Consider the following 21583-nt stretch of genomic DNA (forward strand, 5'->3'; position numbering starts at 1 on the left):
ACAGCTTAAAAGAACACTCATTTCTGTCACAGTCTGCAGATCAGAAGAACCGTGGCACACCTACCTGGGCTCTCTGCTCAGGTTCTCACAGTGTTAACCAGGCTATGTTCTCATCCCAGCAAGAGGCTTGTGGTCCTTCTAGACCTACATAGATGTGGTAGATTCAGTTATTTTTGCTTGTAGGATAGAGGTCTGAATTTCCTTGATGGCTGTCAGCTTGGGTTCACCCTCAGTACTTAGAGGTTACCAGCATATCTTACCACATGGTCCCCTTCATCTCCAATGCCAGGAAAACAAAACAAAAACTTTCATGTCATATTCATCTTACACTCTTCCAAGAGATCCCCATCCCTTTCAAGGTCTTAGTGGATTAGTTTAGACCCACTGAGAGTAATGTTTTCATAAATTTAACTGTGGGGTAAAGTAACCTAAGCATAGATAAAAATACCATCATATCCACAGATTTTTCCCTGTTGGTCATGGAGGCACTCATTTTGGAATTTTTCCATATATTTGTGTGTGTGTGTGTGTGTATAACTTTATTATGATGGGTAACTCACACAAAAAAGTGTAATGAACTATCCAACTTCAGCAAATACAAACATTTTCCCCACTGATTGTTTTTTTAGGCAGACTTTTTTTTTGTTGTTTAATAGTGACATTCAAAACAGGTATCAGATTTATTTTTAGCATTTTGTGTAACTGATTACCCAGAACTGTGGGCCTTAGTGTTTGTCATACTATCTTCATCAGGTTTACAAGGACTTGCAACTTGTTTCTAAGTAAATGTTTAGAATTTTTCCAGAGATTCTGGTAAACAGGTTGCTGAGTGTATCCGGACAGGTGCCAAGTATAGTATTAAATATTTTGAAGTGTATAACTGCCCTCAATATGAGGGAACATTTTGCTCACCAATTACTTAATAAGTGTCTGCCTATTTTGTATGCTGTGCATTGGAATATCCTATGCAAAAATGAAAATGTCTTGAGTATATAATATTAGTTAAGAGAACTGGAAACAATCTGTTATGAAGACAAATGAACAAAGTGGACAAAGGTTCAGAGAAGAGGATTGAGGTGTGTTTATTACAGGAAAAAATCCTATTTAAGTCTAAAGCAATTTCCAAACAAGCAAGAGCTAGGATTGAGAGGTTTAATTGTTAAACTGAGTGTTTTCTTAAAAAAAAAAAAAACACAAAACAACAAAAACTTCATTTATTTATTTTTGCAGTACTGGGGTTTCCATTCAGGGGCTTGAGCATGCTAGACAAGAGATCTACTATTGAGTTACACCCCAGCTCCCCCCCGCCCCTGTTTTTTTTGGTACTGGGGACTGAACTCAGGGGCACTCAACTAGGAGCCACATCCCTAGTCCTATTGTGCATTTTATTTAGAGACAGTGTCTCACTAAGTTGCTGAGGCTGGCTTTGAACTTCAATCCTCCTGTCTCAGCCTCCTTAGCCGCTGGGATTACAGGGGTAGGTCACCATACCCAGCACCCTTGGCCCTTTTTATCTTTTGTGTCAGTAGTACTAGGGCGTGGAACCCAGGGCCTTGTACAGGCTAGGTAAATGCAGTATATAGAGCTCATCCCTAGCCTGAGGGGTGTTTTCTGTACTCACAGGAGCTCCTGGGCGCTGTGGGGGTGGGGGGACTGTGTGCTTTGGCTAACTTGGAAGTTTTGTAATGAGGGCACCATTCCGTCTATATGGGCTTGTGGTGGACTTTGGAAAATAAGCAGATGAATGGCTTCTTAGTTTTCTTAACACAGACTTAAGTGTTTCTGAGCTGTCTCGAGCCAGATAAATGCTATGGGAAAAACAGATTCAGAACACAGGCCCTTCTCTACTCTGTAGAGGCAGTTCAGCTGTCTCTGGGGACAGCAGCAATCTTCTGAGGGAGTCACAGACAGTGGTGAAACTGTGGACACAATAAATGTCTTTATGCCATGCTAACTTTCGTGACAATTAATCAAATGGGACCTTTATAAATTGAAGCCTATAGCTGTTTATTAAGGAAATATTCACAGAAGGAACACACAGACCAATGCATTATGCCAAGGCCCAAGTGAACTTCCTGGAAGTTTCTAAATTTGCATTTTCATATACTGGGGGTTTTGTATTTTAACTTACAAAATTTAAAAAGTAACAAAAGTGTATTTTAGGAAATCTGGAAGCTCTTCACAATGGTGACCCCCGCAGCCCTACTTCTAGCTACCTTCCCTGTTTCTTCTTTACCTTCTTATGCTTCCCGCTGTTGTCTCCCTCCCAATAAACTTTACAAAGGCTTTGTGGTTCATTTTGTTTTCTGCTGTACCCTGAAATATGGAGAAGTGCTAAATATTTGTTGAAATAATAAATGATTGTGGGATTGATAATAATATGGAGAAGTGCTAAATATTTGTCGAAATAATAATTGATTGTGGGAACGATAATAATAATATTTACCACCCAGATATGACCACTATTACTATTCTGGTTTCCATTGCCTTTGGGAGGTGGGGGAGTTCACTTTCATGATCAGTCTACTTGAAACAGCTACATTTTTCTTGAAAAAATGTTTTAAACTCTCTTATTGGAAGCATGGTACCCCGACAAACGGAAGGCAGCGAGGGGCTTGCCTGGCCCTCTTTAGCACCTTCCTCACCACATTCGTAACACGCGCCGGAGCGCAGAGCTATGCCCAAGAGGCAATTCCCACCACCTTTCCTCCTTATTCCTGTTTCCAGATGCTACGTCATCGCGCTGGGACGTAGATGCCTAGGACCGCGCTGCCTTACGCAAGGTCTGACGTCATGACGTAAGCCTAGCAACAGCGCAGGCTCCCGGCCAAGACCGTTATGGCCGCAGCCGCCTTGCGGAGGATGAGGAGGGCCTCGCAAGCGAACCTGCTTCCCGGGCCCGGCATTCAGACCCCCGGAGGGCTGGCGTGGACACTGGTCCTCGTGCTCCTGCTGGCGTCCGCCATGTCCACTGGTAAACGGGGCGTGACGGCAGGGCGGGTGAGGGAAGGAGGTGAGGGCCTGGGCGCGGGTCTGGAGACAGACTGGGCCAGGGGAAAGGACTTCCAAGTGTCCAGAGCAGACGGTGTCTAGTTGAGGCAGAGTCTGCCCAGCGTAGAAGGGGGCACATGGTGGGGTCCAAGACGGTGGAGTCTTCCAGGGCCTCAGAAGTGCGGCTGAGAAATGCAGACGCCCGGGAGCTGGGATAAGAGTGTAGATGGGCGGGGAGCGGGGGAGTGGTGGTGTGGTTCACAATCTTGAAGAACGGACTGTCACAAGGAGTGGCGACTGTCGGGTTTCCACAGTTCTTTGGAATAGGGAGTTGGGTCTCGAAAGGGGCTCGGGGTTGCGGGGTGTGGTGTCTATGGAGGGTCCCAAAGTGTGTGTGTGTAGGAGGGCGGGGCGGGGACCTAGCAGGGTCCTGGAAGGAAAATCCCCCCCCCCCCCCCCCCCAATGAGTGATCAGTGACCCAGTGACTGGACGAACTGAACTAGTGAATGAATGAGAGAGAGAGAGAGAGAGAGAGAGAGAGAGAGAGAGAGAGAGAGAGAAAAGAAAGAAAAAAGAAAAAAGGTTGGGAACCAGGCTCAGGAGGCTGATGCAGGAGGATCACAAGTTCAAAGGCAGCCTTAGCAAAAGCGAGGCACTAAGCAACTCATAAAATACAAAATAGGGCTGGGGATGTGGCTCAGTCCTTGAGTTCAATCCCCAGTACCAAAAAAAAAAAAAAAAGATTATTTGTAAACTGTGGTCCCCTTCTCTGTATCTTGGGTTATCCAGGACAACACTGCCTCAATTTAATGGATTTGAGAGAGAAAGGATTTCTTCTTTGCAGACGTTACCTTGTAGATAAGATTGAGACTTAGTGGGGAAAAATCCACTAGTAAGAATTTAGAATGATTTAGCAGTATCTTGTTCAGTAGTCTCGATTTTCTTTCAGTCCAAGACACAGTCCTTTTCTTCCAAAGTCTTTTTTTTTTTTTTTTTTTTTTTTTTGAGTTTTCAGATGAAAAATAGTGTGAAAAAATGTTTTAAACCCTCTTATTGGAAGCATGGTACCCCGCCATGTGGGAGGCAGCAAGGGGCTTGCCCTGGCCCTCTTGAGCACCTTGTTAGAGGAAGTTATGCCAGTGGGGGGCGCCCTTAAAGAGAACTGTGGAACTCCTATCTTTTTTTCCTCTCTCTCTTTCCCTTCCCTGACATGAGGTAAATGGGCCTCCTCCACCACACCCCCTCCATGATGCTGTATAGATTTATTCCTTTGCCAATCGTGAACATCCAGCCATACATTTTACTACAGTGCTTTGGGTACATATTTCCTCAAAAACACTGAAGGTAGTACAATACATTGCCTTCCCAGAGTTGTTTGCAAGTCTGAGGGGAAGGACTGTGGTCATTGTGATCCATTTTCCCAGGGCCCTTTCATCATTAGTAAAATGTAAGGAGGATTTCCCTGGTTAATGTTGGTATTTCTGTTTCTAAAGTATTTGAGTAGCATAATTGTTTGGATCATTTGATTATCTTAGAACAAAATGACATTTAAATATCTGTATTTCCAGCTGGAATGATTAAGAAGTCTGTATAGCTAGGAAGTAGTTACAGAAATAGATTTTTTGGTTGAAAATCTTGTGTTGGGGGAGAGGGGCAAATGAGGGGGACTGTGAAGTATTAAGGTGTCCTTTTGTCTCTGTTTTTATTTCTTAGAGTACTTAAATATTGCTGTAACCATATTGAAGATTTTAGGGAATCTTTATCTTTTAAAATTGTCTTTATTTATACCTATTTTGAATGTTATAAATTCAGATTATTTCCTACTGAAAATAACTTTAATGAAAATGAACATATATGTTTTTTTATAGAAGCTCCATTGCAGTAGTGTAGCATTTATAAAGTTTGGGGTAATGTAAGTATTTTTTTGCAAGCATGCCTTATGTGGAATAATGTCAATGTAATCACTCTTATAATAAAAAAATTTAAATCTAGAATGTGTTGGGTTTCAAATTTCAAATAAGCCTACAGAAAGTTACCATATTAGGTTTATTTAAATTTGTTTCATAGTAGATTTCTTAAAATTTCAGTGCTTGGTGTATTCTTGGAAGTGTGTAGGAATTCATAAGTTTTATGTTTTTGTTTTGATAAAATCTAAAAAAAAAAAAAAATACTCATTTTGTATCACTGGATGACCAGCTTATGTTCAAGCCTTGCTGAGCTGTTTCAAAAGTGCCTGCTTTTCTACATTTGCTATCTTTGTTCCCTAATGATCACCTTAATTTAATCTGTAATACATTTATTTATTTTTTTAAATATTTATTTTTTTAAATTGTAGTTGGAAACAATACCTTTATTTTGTTTATTTATCTTTATGTGGTGCTGAGGTTTGAACCCATGGCCTTGCACATGCTAGGTGAGTGCTCTACCGCTGAGCCACAACCCCAGCCCCAATACATTTAATTTTTAATGCAAGTTTTCTTAAACCAGCATGTGAGTGAGTTCTCAGGGTCTTCTTCATTCTCAAGTTTGAAAAATGCCAATATGATTTTATTTTAAGTCATTTTTTTTTAAAAGAAAAAATTAAAGAAGAAAAATTTAAAAAGTCCTATTTTTAAAATGTTAAGTTTTAGCTAAAGAGGTAATACCAATTAGGAAAGGATAGAAATGGAAGATTTAGACACCTAGAGTAACGTGTATGTTTGTAGAAGCTAAGCAATTAAATCCATAAAGCAGGAGTTGTCTCTGTTCTGAAAATTCTTAATAGCTAACTGGATCAACTTCTCTGATTTGAAGGAGAAGAGGTCAAGGAAGTTGATTTACTTTGGATCAAATGTATCAGATGAATTCTTAGTTATTTTCCTGTGTGGTATTTGTGTATTACTTTTAAGTTTTTATTTCTTGAACAATACACATTCTGCTCCTACTTGGTGCTAGGTATTGAAGTTACATCATTAGTAAGGGTAATATTAAAGGTATTTTTAGAGCAGGTAGTGTTTCCTGGGCTTTTCAGGAGCAGGGGTAGGTGTAGAGACACTACTTGGGATGCCATGTGTAGTTGGTGGTGAGAATTGAATGAAGAGCACATTCAACAAACATTAAATGCCTACTACTTGCTAAATAAGTGGTGGGGGTGGAACAGGTAGGGAGATTAGCAAGTGACACTGAGAGTGAGTTAACCAGGCCAGATCTTTTGCACTATTATATAGACTTTGGTTTTTGAGAGAAAGGGAGAGCCCCTGGAGGGTTTTTTAAGTAGAAGAGTGACCTCATCCAATTTAAATTTTTACAGGCTATCTTGTTGAGTGTGGACAGCATGGGTTAGGGTGGAAGGAGCCAGATCAGTTAGGAAGCTATTGTAATAATACAGGTGAGGCTTGGAGTAGACAGTAGCAGTGGACAGGTGAAAAGTCTTCAAATTTTAAAGGTATAGTAACAGATTGGATGTGAGGTGTTAAGAAAATGACAACTCCAGGGTTTTTGGATTGAATAAATAGAATGATGGAGTTCCATTATTTGAGATGGAGACTGTGGGTACAGCAAGGTGGTTTTTTTTTTTTTTTTAATTTTTTGGAGTGGGGTTTAGATATTCATTTCTTTATTTTTTTTTTGAGATAATTAGCGGTTGTAAGAAATAATTATAGAGATTTTCCATACCCTTTACTCGGTTTTCTGAAGTTGTAGCATCTTGCAAAACTGTAGTATAATATCACGTGCAGGATATTGACATTGATATAGTCAAGATTTCCATTGGCATTTCCAATCAAGGGTATTTCCATTGCCACTTGTTGCCCCTCTGAGGTCACCCCTCTTCCTTTCTGCTCCACCCTCTCCAGAACTTCTGGCAACCATAAATTTGTTTTCCATTTCCATAATGGTATCATTTTGGGAGTCTTATATAAATGTAATCATGTAGTATATAACTACTGGATTGGCTTTTTTCACTTACACAATTCTCTGGAGATTCATCTAGGTTGTAGTATGTGTCAATAGTTTGTTCCTTTTTATTGCTGATTAGTATTCCATAGTATGAATATATTATACTTTAATGATCCATCTGTTGAAGGATGTCTGGTTGTTTCCAGTTTCTGGCTATTATGAATAAAGCTGCTGTAAACATTTGTGTACTGATTTCTGTCTGAACATAAGTTTTCATTTTTCTGGAATAAATGCCTTCGCGTATAATTTTGAGTCATATGATAGTTATATATTTAGTTTTTTTTTTTTTTTAAGAAACTGCCAGATTGTTTCCCAGAGCCTCTGTTCTATTTTATATTCACACCAGCAACATATGAGTGATCTGGTTTCTCTGCATCCTCACCACTTTTGGTGGTGTTCTTATGTTTCATTTTAGCCATTCTGATAGAGGTGTAGTGATATCTCATTGTAGTTTTGATTTGCATTTTCCTAATGGCTTATTATATTTTTATATGCTTATTTGCCATCTGTGTATTCTCTTTTTTTTTTTCAAGAGAGAGCGGAGAGAGAGAGAGAGAGAATTTTTTAATATTTATTTTTTAGTTATCGGCGGATACAACATCTTTGTTTTGTATGTGGTGCTGAGGATCGAACCCGGGCCGCACGCATGCCAGGCAAGCACGCTACCGCTTGAGCCACATCCCCAGCCCCTGTGTATTCTCTTTTGTGAAATGTCTCTTAATGTCTTTTGGCTATTTTGGGACTGGATTGTTTTTTCTAACCCTAAATTTCAAAGATTGTCTCGTATTTTTTCTAAAGGATTCATAGTTTTATATTTCAATATGTGACTTATTTTTAGTTTTAATTTTTGGTGCTGAAGATTGAACTTGTCACACATATCAGGCAGGTGCCCTACCATGGAGCTATAGCCTTAGTCCTTTTTAAATTTTTTTTTTTTTTTTTTTTGTTTTAAGACAGGGTCTTACTAAGTTGTCCAGGCTAGCCTTGAACTTGCAATCCTCCTGCCTCTACCTCAGGATACAACACTGTGCCCAGCTATTTTTAGTTAATTTTTGTATCTAAAATGGTAGATTACATTGATTGCTTTAATAATATTGAACCAGTCTTGCATCTCAAGAATAAACTTCATTATTCCTGGTCTATACTTTTAATTTTTGTATTCTGGTGGTGATGGGATGAAACCTAGGGCCTATGTATGCTAAGTATGATCTCTACCATTGAGCTACAGCCCCAGATCTTTTAATTGATTTTTATTGTACTAGTCAGCTTCATGTTACTATAATGAAATACCTGAGACTATTAACTTATATAGAGTATGGTTTATTTGACTTATGATTCTGGAGGTTCCATTGGAAGATTGTGTGGTCTTATGGCTTTGGGTCACTGGTGAGGACTGTCATCATAGTGGAAATATATGGAGGGGCAAACATCAAACAGGAAGCAGGAAGAGGAAGAGGAAGAGTCAAGGGTCCAAAATTCTCCTTTGAGAGCATGCCCCCAATAACCTAAGGATCTTCCACAAGTCTTTACCTGTAGAGGTTCCACAGCTTCTTAATAGTACAACACTGGGACCCAAACCAAATCTTTAACACATGGGCCTTTGGGCACCATTCAACCTCCAAAATATAGCATTTATATTGCAGATTTTTATTTGCTAATATTTGTTAAGGATTTTTTCATGTATATTCACAAGAGATATCAATCTGTAGTTTCCTTTTTCCGTAAGGTGTTTGGTTTTGGTACCTAGCCAAATTCTTCTTTTATTAATATGTTTTGTCTTTCTTTTTTTGGTTAGCTTTAAAAAATGAATTGAGGGGCTGGGGATGTGGCTCAAGCGGTGGCGCGCTTGCCTGGCATGCATGTGGCCTGGGTTCGATCCTCAGCACCACATACAAACAAAGATGTTGTGTCCGCCAAAAACTAAAAAATAAGTAAAAAATTAAAAAAAAATGAATTGATAAGTATTTTTTTGCAATCTCCTGCCTCAAGCTTCTGAATCATTGGGATTACAGGTGTCTGCCACCTAGCCAGCTTCTTCTTTTATTAATATGTTTTGTTTTTCTTTTTTTGGTTAGCTTTATAAAATGAATTGATAAGTATATATATATATTTTTTTAATTCTCTGGAAGAGATTGTGTAGAATTGGTATTGATTCTTGTTTAAATGTGTGGTAGAAATTGATGAAACCATCTGGGCCTGGAGATTTATTTCTTAGGAGCTTTAAGTTAAGAATTCTATTTCCTTAATATTTATAGGGCTAATCAAATGATATATTTCATAGTAGGTGAATTGTGGTAGTTTGTGCTTTCCAAGAACTTTGTGTCATACAAGTTGTCATATTTATGTGTGTGGTGTAATTCATGATTATTTTTTATTTGATGTCTGTTGTATCTGACTTATATCCCTTGTTAATTTCTGATGTTGATAATTTATGTCTTTTTTCTCATTTTATTTTGTCTTTCTTGGTAGGGATTTGTCAGTTTTTCTAATCTTTATCTTTTCAAAGAACCAACTCTTTGTTTCATTGATTTTTAGTATTTTCCTGTTTTCAATTTTATATTATCTTTATTATTTGCTTTCTGGATTTTGAGTTTGTCTCTTCTTGGTTATTGAGATAGGAGCTTACATGATTGTTTTAAGACAGTCCCTCTTTTATATGCTTTTATTTTTTATATGCTTTTAGTGGTATAAATTTCCTTGTCATTGCTTTAGCTGTATCTCACATACCTTGACATGTTATATTTTCATTTGCATTCAGCTCAATGCTTTTTTTCCCCTTGAGACTTTCTCTTTGATTTATAAATTGCATAGAAGTATGTTGTTTAAGATAAGCATTGTGGTTTATGCCTGTAATCTCAACTACTGGGAAGGCTGATGCAGGTGGATCACAAATTTCAGGCCAGCCTTAGCAAGACCTTATCTCAAAAAAAAAGTGTGGGGAGCAAAATCATCTCTCATACCAAGAACCAGGAAGATGTCAAGGTATATGAAAAACACAAATCAGTAGATGCTAACACAGTTGTGGCTGTGGCTGAATGGCAGAGCCCTTGCCCTCATGAGTTCAATCTCCAGTTCTGGCAGAAAAAAAAAAAGTGTATTGTTTAGTTTCCAAATGTTTGAAAAATTTTTCTTTTTCTTTTCCTCCCTTCCTCTCTCCATCTCTTCCTAGTTGAACTGGGGACTGCTCTTCTACTGGTCGACATCCTCAGCCCTTTTAAATTTTGAGACAGAGTCTCAGTCAATTAATGAGACTCGCCTCAAATTTGCAATCTCCTGCCTCAAGCTCCTGAGTCATTGGGATTACAGGTGTCTGCCACCTAGCCACCTATCCAGCTTCTTCTTTTATTAAAATGTTTTGTCTTTCTTTTTTTTTTTTTTTTGTAATACTGGGGATTGAACTCAGGGCCATACACATGCTAAGCCCATGCTCTACCAACTGAGTTACATCCCTAGCCTCAGTATCTGGTTTAACCCTTTTTCTCCTCTCTTTCTGATCTAATACATGCTAGGTTTTTTTGTTTTTGCCCCTCAGGTCTTTGAGGTTCTGTTTGTTTTTCTATAGTCTGTTTCTACAGCCTGGATAATTTCTGTTATTCTTTCAGTTCACTATTTTTTTTTTTTTTCCTCCTGACTGCCTTCATTCTGCTCTTAAATTCACCTCCTGAGCATCTTATTTATTCATTTGATTCTGGGGAGTGAATCTAGGAACAATCTGCCACTGAGCTACATCCCAGGCTTTATTGATTGATTGATTGATTGATTGAGATAGGTTCTTGTTGTCTAGGCTGGCCTCTGATTTGGGATCCTCCTGCCTCAGCCTTCTGAGTAACAGGGATTACAGAGTGTACCACTGTGGCTAGCTCTGGTAGCATCTGTTGATTGTGTTTTTCATATAGCTTGACATCTTCCTGGTTCTTGGCATGACAGATGATTTTGGATTGAAACCTGGACTTTTTTGTACTATCCTATGGGACTTATTTAATCTTTCTCTTTCAGTTTTTTTTTTTGTAACACTGCTGTGGCAGGGGTTGCTGCACACACATTACTGCTGTGTAGGGGTACAAATCTTGTTATTTACATTTGCTTGCTGTTGACACCTAAATAGTGGTGGTCTCCTTGTTTTTCTTGGGTGGGGGTAGGATTCTGGCTTCCCTCAGCGTCTGCACTGACATAATTGTGGGGGTGGCCTTGTTATTGTTTGATGATGGTTGAAATCTTGACTGTATATTCGTTTTCTTCTGGCACTGTTCCATTGGGGAGGGGAAGAGGGTACCTGTTATTCTTTCCGGATCTTTTGGCTAGAGAAAGTAGCCTCTTAGGGGACAATTCTGTCAGTACCTGTTTTAGTCAGCTTTTTTGCTGCTGTGACTAAAGGACCTGACCAGCACAATTAATAGAGGAGGAAGAGATTATTTGAGGGCTCACAGTTTCAGAGGTCTTGGTCCATAGAAGGCTGGCTCCATTTCTTGGGGCTCAATATGAGGCTGAACATCATGGTGGAGTGTGTGGCAGAGGGAAGAGGTTCACATTATGGTGATCAAGAAGCAGAGAGAGAGTCCATTCTCTAGATACAAAATATATACACCAAAGCCATTCTCCAGTTCCCACCCCCCTGTAGCCACAACCTACCCTTCAATTAATCCCATTAGGGATTAACTCATTGATTAGGCTAAAGCTATAACCCAATCATTTCTCCTCCCAACCTTCTTGCGTTGTCTCACAGATGAGCTTTTGGGGGACACCATATCTAAACCATAACAATACCCCTTCTTGTTTTCAGGTTGCTTGCTTCTTTATCTGCCAGTTTGGGATACATGAGATAAAAAGAAAATTCAGGACTGTGAGTCCACTTTTTCATCACTCTAACAAATACGAGATGTTGAGCTTATAAAAAGAAAAGATTTACTTTGAGTCACAGTTCTAGAAGTTTCACTTCATGATTGGTTGGCCCCATTGTTTTGGCTCTGTTGTGGCACATCATGGCAGGAGCTCATAGTAAAGCAAAACTGTATACCTCATGGCTGGGAAGCAAAGCTGAGGAGGAGCAAAGACTGGGGAGAAGGGAAGAGCTTGGCATACATGATCCCCTTCAAGGGAGCTCCCAGTGATCTGACCTCCCAGTAGGTCCTACATCTTAAAGTTTCTACCACCTCTCAATACTGCCAAGCTGGGCACCAAGCCTTTAACATATGGACCTTTGGGGAACATTACAGATCCAAGCTATAGTACCGGGGAAGTCACTACCATGTCATTTCTTAGGTTCTGAGTCTTGTAACTGTCCTGCCTTGTTCTTTCCACCTTTCAGAGTCTTCTTACATTATATGTATATAATGTTCAAAGGTTTTAGTGGTTCTTAGTGGGAGAAATAGGGAAGAGTACATCTGTCTTCCTGTAAACCAGTGATAATCCATTTTGAACCTGTTAATTTGAATGTCAGACATCTGAGAGGAGATGTCAAGCAGGCATATGGGTCCAGAGTTCTGGCAGTTCACAAAAGTTCCCTTCTGATGGCTTCATTTTTCACTGAGAAGTTAGGAAGTGATGTCAGTTGAAAATGAGAGTAACAGAGAAGGTGTTGGAAATTTGATAGAGGAAAATGTGAATTGCATCCTAAGAGGGGAGGAGGGCAAATGGACCAGAAATACAGTATATAATATCTTTATATATCTTTAAACATAATCTGAATTTTTGGTTTTGAATTTCAAATGAAAACAGTAGCAAGGATGTATATTTATTTCCAGCCATGTTCAGCTGCTTGATGCCCTTGGTGAATTGTCGGAAAGCTTGATTTAATGAGGGGTAGATTTTGCCTCACCAAATGAATGAGTCAAAATGAGTAAGAGGGAAGGGAAGGGGCTGTGGATGTAGGGCAGGGATTGTAATGGCTGATCACAGAATTGAATCTTGGTTAAAAAAGCGAAGAGTATGTATTGGTGGGGTTTGGTGGAGGCCAAGGATGGGTGAAAAGTGTGAGGATCAGAGAGTAGTAGTCTTGATGGATTGAGAATACCAGGGGATGAGCTGAAAGGATAGGAGGCTGTGTCAGCAAGTAGAATGCATGAAATAGTTGATGGAAGAGTTGTGATAACAGATAATGACCATGGGCAAGAGAGACTAATGTAAGGAGGGAGGGCTAGCTTATCAGAAGAGGGGAGGTTAGAGATGTTGAAATCAAGACAGGAGTACTTGTCTTGTATTAAACTTTAAGAGCCAGGAGCTGAAATCATTAAAAATTAGAGGACACAACCTGACAAAAGTGAGTGATAGCTGAAGATATGAGACTCACAGCTTGTGGAGCTTATGGAGGGAATGGTCTAATCTGTATGAGGCAGAATCTGTGGTACAAGGATGGTGGGAGAATAAATTATTAATTAAAAGGGTTGTAGGGCTAGTGTGTCTTTAAGGGACTGTTAGGTTTTAGTTATACCAAGAGAATGGAGGATGGAAGGAGAGATCTGCTGAGGATTGTGAATTCTAGAGTGCTCCATGGAGACTTTCTTTATAATCATTCCCCCAGGTATCAGCTTGTGTTCTTTAGACATAAATGAGTATCCAAAAAGTCAGATGTAGAATAACAATTGTTTTGAAAGTCATGGTTAATTACTTGGCTCTCAGTTATTTGAATTTTTAATTTTATTTAAAAACATGACTGGCTATACTTTGGGACAAAAGTTAAATGCATTATAGAAATAGTAATGTATAACCTGAACTTAACTAAGTTGAAGTGATGAATGTAAAAATTCTTTTTAGAAGTCCCTGTTTAATAGTTTTTGAATTGTGTACTCTGCAAGAGGTCCTATTTTTCTTTTCTTTCTTTTTTTAAATATATTTTTTAGTTGTAGATGGCACAATATCTTTATTTGTTTATTTTTATGTGGTGCTGGGAATTGAACCCAGGGTCTCACACATGCAAGACAAGCGCTCTACCACTGAGCTACAGCCTCAGCCCCTATTTTTCTTTTCTTCTAGTAAACAATTTCAAGGAACCCAATAACTGAGAATGTTTTAAGAGTTTAATTTTTTATTTTCTTTCTTTATTTTTATTTTTGTAGCACGGGGGGTTGAATGTAGGGCATCACACATGCTAGGCAAGTACATGACCACTGAACTATATTCCCATCCCCCTTTTAAAGCTAGGCACCCCCCTCCCCCCCCCAAAAAAAACAAAAACCTACAAATAACCCAATCAATAAATGGGCCAAGTACATGAACAGACATTTCTCAGAAGATGACATATAATCAATCAACAAATATATGAAAAAAATGTTCATCATCTCTAGCAATTAGAGAAATGCAAATCAAAATTCCTCTAAGATATCATCTCACTCCAGTCAGAATGGCAGCTATTATGAAGACAAACAACAATAAGTGTTGGCAAGGATGTGGGGGGAAAAGGCACACTTGCTGGTGGGACTGCAAATTGGTGCAGCCAGTATGGAAAGCAGTATGGAGATTTGTTGGAAAACTGGGAATGGAACCATCATTTGACCCAGCTATTCTCCTCGGTCTATACCCAAAGGTCTTAAAAACAGCATACTACAGGGACACAGCCACATCAATGTTTATAGCAGCACAATTCACAATAGCTAAACTGTGGAACCAACCTAGATGCCCTTCAATAGATGAATGGATTAAAAAAATGTGGCATATATACATAATGGAATATTACTCAGCAATAAAAGAGGATAAAATCATGGCATTTGCAGGTAAACGGATGGAGTTGGATAAGATAATGCTAAGTGATTAGCCAATCCCCAAAAAACAAATGCCAAATGTTTTCTCTGATATAAGGAGTCTGACTCATAGTGGAGTAGGGAGGGGGAGCATGGGAGGAAAAGATGAACTGTAGATAGGTTGAGGGGTGGGAGGGGAAGTGAAGGGGCAGGGGGTTAGCAATGATGGTGGAATGTGATGGACATCATTATCCAAAGTACATGTATGAAGACATGAATTGGTGTGAACATACTTTATATACAAACAGAGATATGAAAAATTGTGCTCTATATGTGTAATAAGAATTGTAGGGCTGGGGATGTGGCTCAAGCGGTAGCGCGCTCGCCTGGCATGCGTGCGGCCCAGGTTCGATTCTCAGCACCACATACAAACAAAGATGTTGTGTCTGCTGAAAACTAAAAAAATAAATATTAAAAAAAATTTAAAAAAAGAATTGTAATGCATTCCGCTGTCATGTATTTAAAAATTAAAATCAATAAAAAAAATAAAAATTTTATTTTTAGATAGGGTCTTGTTATGTTGCCCAGGCTAACCTTAAACTTTTCGATCTTCCTGCTTCAGCCTCCTGAGTAGCTGGGATTATAGGTCTGTGTCACCATGTCTGGCTACTATCATTTTATTTTTTTTACTTTTTTCAGTGCTGTTGATCCAATCCAGGACCTTGCACATACATACTAGGCAAATGCTCTATAACTGAGTTACATCCATCAGCCCTAATCTTTTTAAAATAATTTATTAAATTATTTTCTTGGGAGATACTATTCATCCTAGCTGAAACCAGCTACATGAAATAGATATCAACTGTGTTAAGTAAACAAATATATTCACATAAAGGATTGTCTGTACATGCACACGTTTGTGAAAGGCCTAGTGTGGCTTGGTTTAATCTTATCCCCATAAAATATTTTATTTTAATTTGATAGGCTTTAAAATATTATCTAAATATATTTATATCCCACAAGCCTTTTTAAAAAAAAAAAAAAGCATAATAGGGCTGGGGATGTGGCTCAAGCGGTAGTGCGCTCACCTGGCATGCGTGCGGCCCTGGTTAGATCCTCAGCACCACTTACAAACAAAGTTGTTGTGTCCGCCAAAAACTAAAAAAAATAAATATTAAAATTCTCTCTCTCTCTCTCTTTAAAAAAAAAAAAAGCATAATAGATGTCCTCGAAGGTCTTCAACAAATTCTACATTCAGTTATGTATTAGAAACACTGGTTAATTTCAACAGGAATTCCTCAGTTGAATCTGCCTCTATTAATACTTCTTGTTATATAGTTACTTACATAAATAATTTTCTAAACCATGCTGAGTAGGTAGCACCATAGGGAACTGAGAATTGGTGTCTACTAGATATCATTTCCTATACCTAGATTGCCTCCTCCAGTCTTTGTAAATACTTTTTGTTTTCTTCTTCTTTTCATATGGGGATTGAATCCAGGGGTACTCTACTGAGCTACACTTTCAGGCCTTTTTTTATTTTTAGGTAGGGTTTTGCTGATTTGCTTAGGGCCTCACTAAATTGCTGAGGCTGACCTCAAACTTGGGATCCTTTTGCCTCAGCCCCCTGAGTCACTGGGATTGCGGGTGTGTGCCACTGCGCCAGGGTGTAAATATTTTTTTTTTTGGTGTGTTTGTGAGGTGCTGAACATTGAACTCTGGGCCTCACACATACTAGGAAAGTGCTGTTATCACTGAGTTACAGATCCTGCCCCTTCCCCAGTCATTATCATAGTCTAACAAAGCTGTCACTGAGCTTTCAAGTTCCAGTTTCTAATTTTTGTCCTTTATGACTTTTCCCTTTCTTTCTTCTGTGGGTACTTTAAAAACTCTGAATGAGGGAGTCTTCCAGTTCAAGTGTCACTTAGGAATGCTGGACAGCTTGCTCGTATCTTCTCTTAAATTAGTTATATTACAAGTATTAAGTTTCCAAATTACATATCTTTTTTGTGACTTCTTGACCCATGATTAGCCAGCTCTCTGTTCTGGGGATAGGGTGGAGCCTGGACAAAGATTACTGAAGTCTAGCCTCTCCATGAACGGAAGCTAGCAGGAATGGGTAAGGGCTGTATGTGGACTTTTTCATCTGACCTAAAGTCAGATCCCACTGTTTTCTTTCAGTGGTGGGCTATGCCACAGTGGGTTCATTATGCTACTTAAATTGTTACTACCCAGCAAAGCAATTGTTTTACCTGATGAATAATTAACTTAAAAGAAATATAACTGATTGCTGGCTATTGAGACTTAATAACTAGTTCTTGAGAGAAAGTTATAAGAATTTAGCAGAGGGTAATGCTTAATTAAAAATTGAACTAAATATTGCTTTTAGCTTGGTAGAGATGAGTTGGAGATTTCAAGGTAATGGCTTTCTTCCTTTATTTCAGCTCTTTCACTAACAGAATCACCGGACCAAACTGTACAAAGCTCACATATTTCTACTTCAAATATGAAAGCTGTAACACAAGAAAACCTGATCAAATCTTCTATTTCCCATATCAGTACCACTCTCCCTCCTGCAACCAGTACAGAGAAAAGTGGAAGAGCATCTACAGCCCCCCATCCCTCCCCTACCACTTCTCTGTCCCAAGAGGAAGCTGATAACAATGAAGATCCGAGCATGGAGGAGGAGGATCTTCTCTCATTGAATAGTTCTCCATCTACAGCCAAAGACACTATGGACAATGGAGATTATGGAGAACCAGACTATGACTGGACCACCAGCCCCAGGGATGAGTCCGATGAGACTTTAGAAGAAAACAGGGGTTACATGGAAATTGAACAGTCAGTGAAATCTTTTAAGGCCCCATCCTCAAATGTTGAAGAGGAAGACAGCCATTTCTTTTTTCATCTTATTTTTTTTGCTTTCTGTATTGCAATTGTTTATGTTACATATCACAATAAAAGGAAGGTAAGTTTGGGGGATTTTTCAGCCTCGTTGTGTATTATTAGCTCAGTTATATTTCTTATCAATTATATTTTAGTTTAAATTGGTAAAATATCAAGCTGTCTAATTGATTTGTAAATCTGTGGTGTATTTTAACAAACTACAGACAGAATACTTGTATGTGTTTCTTAAAAAAAAGGTGTCAAATTATTTCTTAATGAATAAAACGCAAGGTCAATATTTTTTTGTTTGTTTTTTTCCTCTTCAGTACTAGGTATTGAACCCATGGGTGCCATATCACTGAGCCTTATCCCCAGTCCTTTTTATTTTTCATTTTGAGACAGGGTGTTTTTTTTTTTTTTTTTTGGTACTGGGGATTGAACCCAGGGGTGCTTAACCCTGGCCCCTTTAAAAATATTTTATTTAGAGACAGGGTCTTGCTAAGTTGCTTAGGGCCTAAGTTGCTGAGGCTGTCTTTGAATTTGTGAATCTCCTGCCTCAGCCTCTGAAGCTGCTGGGATTATAGGTGTGTGCTAAATGCCTGGCTGAAATGGATCTTTTTTTTTTTTTTTTTTTTAGGAGAGAGAGAGAGAGAGAGAGAGAATTTTTTTAATATTTAATCTTTAGTTTTCGGTGGACACAACATCTTTGTTTGTATGTGGTGCTGAGGCTCGAACCCAGGGCCGCACACATGCCAGGCGAGCGCACTACCGCTTGAGCCAAATCCCCAGCCCCTGAAATGGATCTTAATAAGTTACTACAGCTGGTCTCAAATTTGTGATTTTCCTGCCTCAGCTTCCTGAGTTGCTGTTGTAACATGTTACAAAAAATTTTTTTTTAAAAATTTTTATGTCGTCATTTAGCATTGATATCTCAGTTGTGAGTACTATGATTTTATAATCTTTTTTTTTTTTTTAAATAGTACTCACACTGGCTCTAAAAGTATTTAATGTTTATTTTAGGAAATTCAGAAAACATGAGTTTAGAAAATAAAATTCAAGCTATTATCCAAGGGTATTAACATTTTGGAATATTTCTGATCTATAAGTGTATATATAATTCATACATACATGTGTATAAATTTTAAATGAATTTTATATGTTTTTTTATCTTGCTTTTTGCCTAACAAATCCTGACCATTTTCTATAATATTAATATTCTTTAAAAACATTGTTTGATAGCTGTATAATTGATTCAGCCATTTTCCTATTGGACATTTAGATGATTTCCAATTTTTGGTTCATAAATAATATTGTAACAAACATTTCTATGCTAAAACACTGGCTGGGTGATTTAATATAAGAGTGCATCTCTGTACCATACATAAAGGCTGAAGAGTTGAGCTTTTCAGAATACTCAAAGAGAGATCAAACACAGAATTTCCTTTTTAATACTAATGGTCAGGAAATCTCAGTTCTTGACTATTGCTTTTAATTCCTGGAAAGTTGTCTTCCTATTCTGAGCTTCATTTTCTTATCCAAGAAATGGCAAAATTGGGCCAATTTCAAAATGCTTATAACTTTGAGAATCAGTTAATCTAATAATAGAAAGTAGCAAAGAAAGCCGATCGTGGTGGTAAATGCCTGTAATTCCAGTGGATTAGGAGGCTGAGGCAGGAGGATTAAAGCCAGCCTCAGCAAAAAAGTGAGGCGCTAAGCAACTCAGTGAGATCCTTCTCTAAATAAAATACAAAATAGGGCTGGGGATGTGGCTCAGTGGCCAAGTGCCCCAGAGTTTAATCTCTGGTTACCATCCCTACCCTACCCCCCGGCCCCCAAAAAAGAAAGAAAATAGCAAACAAACTAACCCTCAGGTTATTTGTCATTACTGACCTATCACTGGCTTTGAATTTGTAGATAGACAGATTTTTGAATGCTAGTGATATTGTACCCTAATGTTTGGTGTTGGACTATCTTCGTTATAACTCCTAATAGACTTGTGAAAAAGTGGGCTACTGGGCTCCATCTCAGCTCCTAATTCAGGCTAAAAATAGAGCCCCAGAATCAGAGTCACTCCTGTGTCCATTGACATCTGAGAAGCACTGTCTGACCTTGTTTATAAGATGAAAAAACAAAATAGCCTTTTTTATTGTTGATATTTTAGTTTTGGGAACTGAAGAGAGAGAGATTTCACTTGTTATAAAAACTTTTACTATATCTTTTTTTTTTTCTTTTGTACATCTAATTAATTTTCTTTTTTATTCCAGATTTTCCTCCTAGTTCAAAGCAGGAAATGGCGTGATGGCCTTTGTTCCAAAACAGTAGAATATCATCGTCTAGACCAGAACGTTAATGAGGCCATGCCTTCTCTGAAGATTACCAATGATTATATTTTTTAAAGCACTGTGATTTGAGTTTGCTCATTATATAATTTTATTTGCTTGACTTTTTATATGATATTGTGCAGTTGTTTGCCATAGGCAGTTGGTACTTAAATGAGAGGCGCATGTCTCTCTTTTGCCTTGGTGCTTTGGAAATTGAATGTCACAAACAGGGAGTATGTGATTTTTAAATCTACATTTTTAGAGCTGAATTAAATCAGGTGTTGTCTGAAATGTGAGTTAAGCATTACCTTACATTTACACTGGTAGTTTTTGTTATTTTCCATTCATTGTACTTGTTCTGGAAGTAATGCTACTTTTAAAGATCCCAGACTTGTAACTAAATTCTAACATAGTTAGTACTATTGACTTATTTTTTAAAGACACATTACTTTGCGGTCCCAAGCCAAAATATGCAAGGGTATTTGTAATAGTACTTTGCATTCAAGTAACACACTTTTTTCTCTACAGAAAATTGCTTTGTGTATTTTAGGCAATTAAAATACAGTTTAAGATAATGAGACTGCTCAATCCCACTACAGTTTTAGGTAGCATATTAAATGTGTCTAAAAATTCTGGCAGAAGAGACTGAATTTTCAGTGATTGTAGATAAAATATTATATAGATATCATTTTTTGGTTTGAATTATTGAATTAAATTACAGGTAGAAATTGGTAAAATGTTAAATAGACGAAGAATTACTTTTAGTTAGCAGTTGATTGAACCACAGGTTCCTCAAAAATTTCAAGCAGTGGGCAGAGTTTAAAATTATATCATTTGTTCATTTTGGTTTTTATTGTATAGTAAGTTTGAGTAAATTTTAGGGCCCATTGTCACTTAAATAAGACTGTATCTCAGTCTTTCAAATTAAAATTATGCCTGAATGAAATTATTTGTAATTATTTGAAATTATTTCTTGTTTGTTTATTTTTTATAGCAACTGGAAGTTATTTACTGTATTTCCTTTGAGTCTGTCTTTCTATCACAAAGAATTGATCAGTATGTAAATAAGTGATTTGAACCATGTTTGACTTACAAGTGTCACTACAACTTTTCAGAAAGCATCACCTCTACTATGTGTTAAACAAGGCCCGGGCGAGCCACAGTCATGTGCTTTGTGTAGAGAGAGAAGAAGCAGCACCGTCCATCCTTCCTCTTGGCTGGACACTTGACTGCCCCAATGAGGAAAGGAAGCACAATAGAAATACACCCAAACTGTTTTATTGCAGTAGTTTTTTTCATATTTGAAATTGTATTATTTAATATTTTGAATAAGATTTTAAAAAATAAATCCAAGATATAATTCCATGATTTTATAATTGTGTTTCATTTTAGTAGTAATGTGGTGACAGAGGTCAGTGCTGTCTGGGAGAGGAAACAAACTTGATCCGCTTGCTATCATTCCCTCTTAGCTATAGAACTTTGTCTATAAGAACGCCACCTATATTTTAAATCCTTATTTAGCTCCAATTTCCAATAAAATTGAAACTGAAACAAAGTAGGATGGCAAAGGAAAGGACCTGCTCAATGTGCTCTTCCTAGCATCCTGGACTCCCTATTGTCTGGGATGGGAGCCTTTTCAACTTGGAGGCTCATCCCCCTTTAGTGGATCTAGATCTCCTAGGTACTTCCCAGTCTTTGTCACTCAAGTTCCAGTGCTGCCATCAAGCAGCATTTGACTTTTGGAGCTTCAGATTATACATTAATTAAAAATGTTA

General features: G+C 38.0%; 1 protein-coding gene across 1 annotated transcript; it reads left to right on the forward strand.

Moving 5' to 3' along the window:
- Window positions 1–2813: 2813 nt before the first annotated feature.
- Window positions 2814–21176, forward strand: C5H5orf15 (chromosome 5 C5orf15 homolog). The gene is made up of 3 exons (XM_027949610.2): window positions 2814–2974; window positions 17046–17569; window positions 19752–21176. Exons 1-3 carry the CDS (start codon window positions 2839–2841, stop codon window positions 19881–19883), a joined length of 792 nt encoding a protein of 263 aa, XP_027805411.2. The 5' UTR covers window positions 2814–2838; the 3' UTR covers window positions 19884–21176.
- The last annotated feature ends 407 nt before the right edge of the window (window positions 21177–21583 follow it).

The sequence above is a fragment of the Marmota flaviventris genome, chromosome 5 (assembly GCF_047511675.1).
Source record: "Marmota flaviventris isolate mMarFla1 chromosome 5, mMarFla1.hap1, whole genome shotgun sequence".
Taxonomy (NCBI): domain Eukaryota; kingdom Metazoa; phylum Chordata; class Mammalia; order Rodentia; family Sciuridae; genus Marmota; species Marmota flaviventris.

Coding starts and splice junctions, on each gene's coding strand:
- C5H5orf15 (XM_027949610.2), top strand. CDS start 2,839: ATGGCCGCAGCCGCCTTGCGGAGGATGAGGAGGGCCTCGCAAGCGAAC. Junction 2,975..17,045: donor GGCGTCCGCCATGTCCACTG/GTAAACGGGGCG, acceptor CCTTTATTTCAG/CTCTTTCACTAACAGAATCA. Junction 17,570..19,751: donor CATATCACAATAAAAGGAAG/GTAAGTTTGGGG, acceptor TTTTTATTCCAG/ATTTTCCTCCTAGTTCAAAG.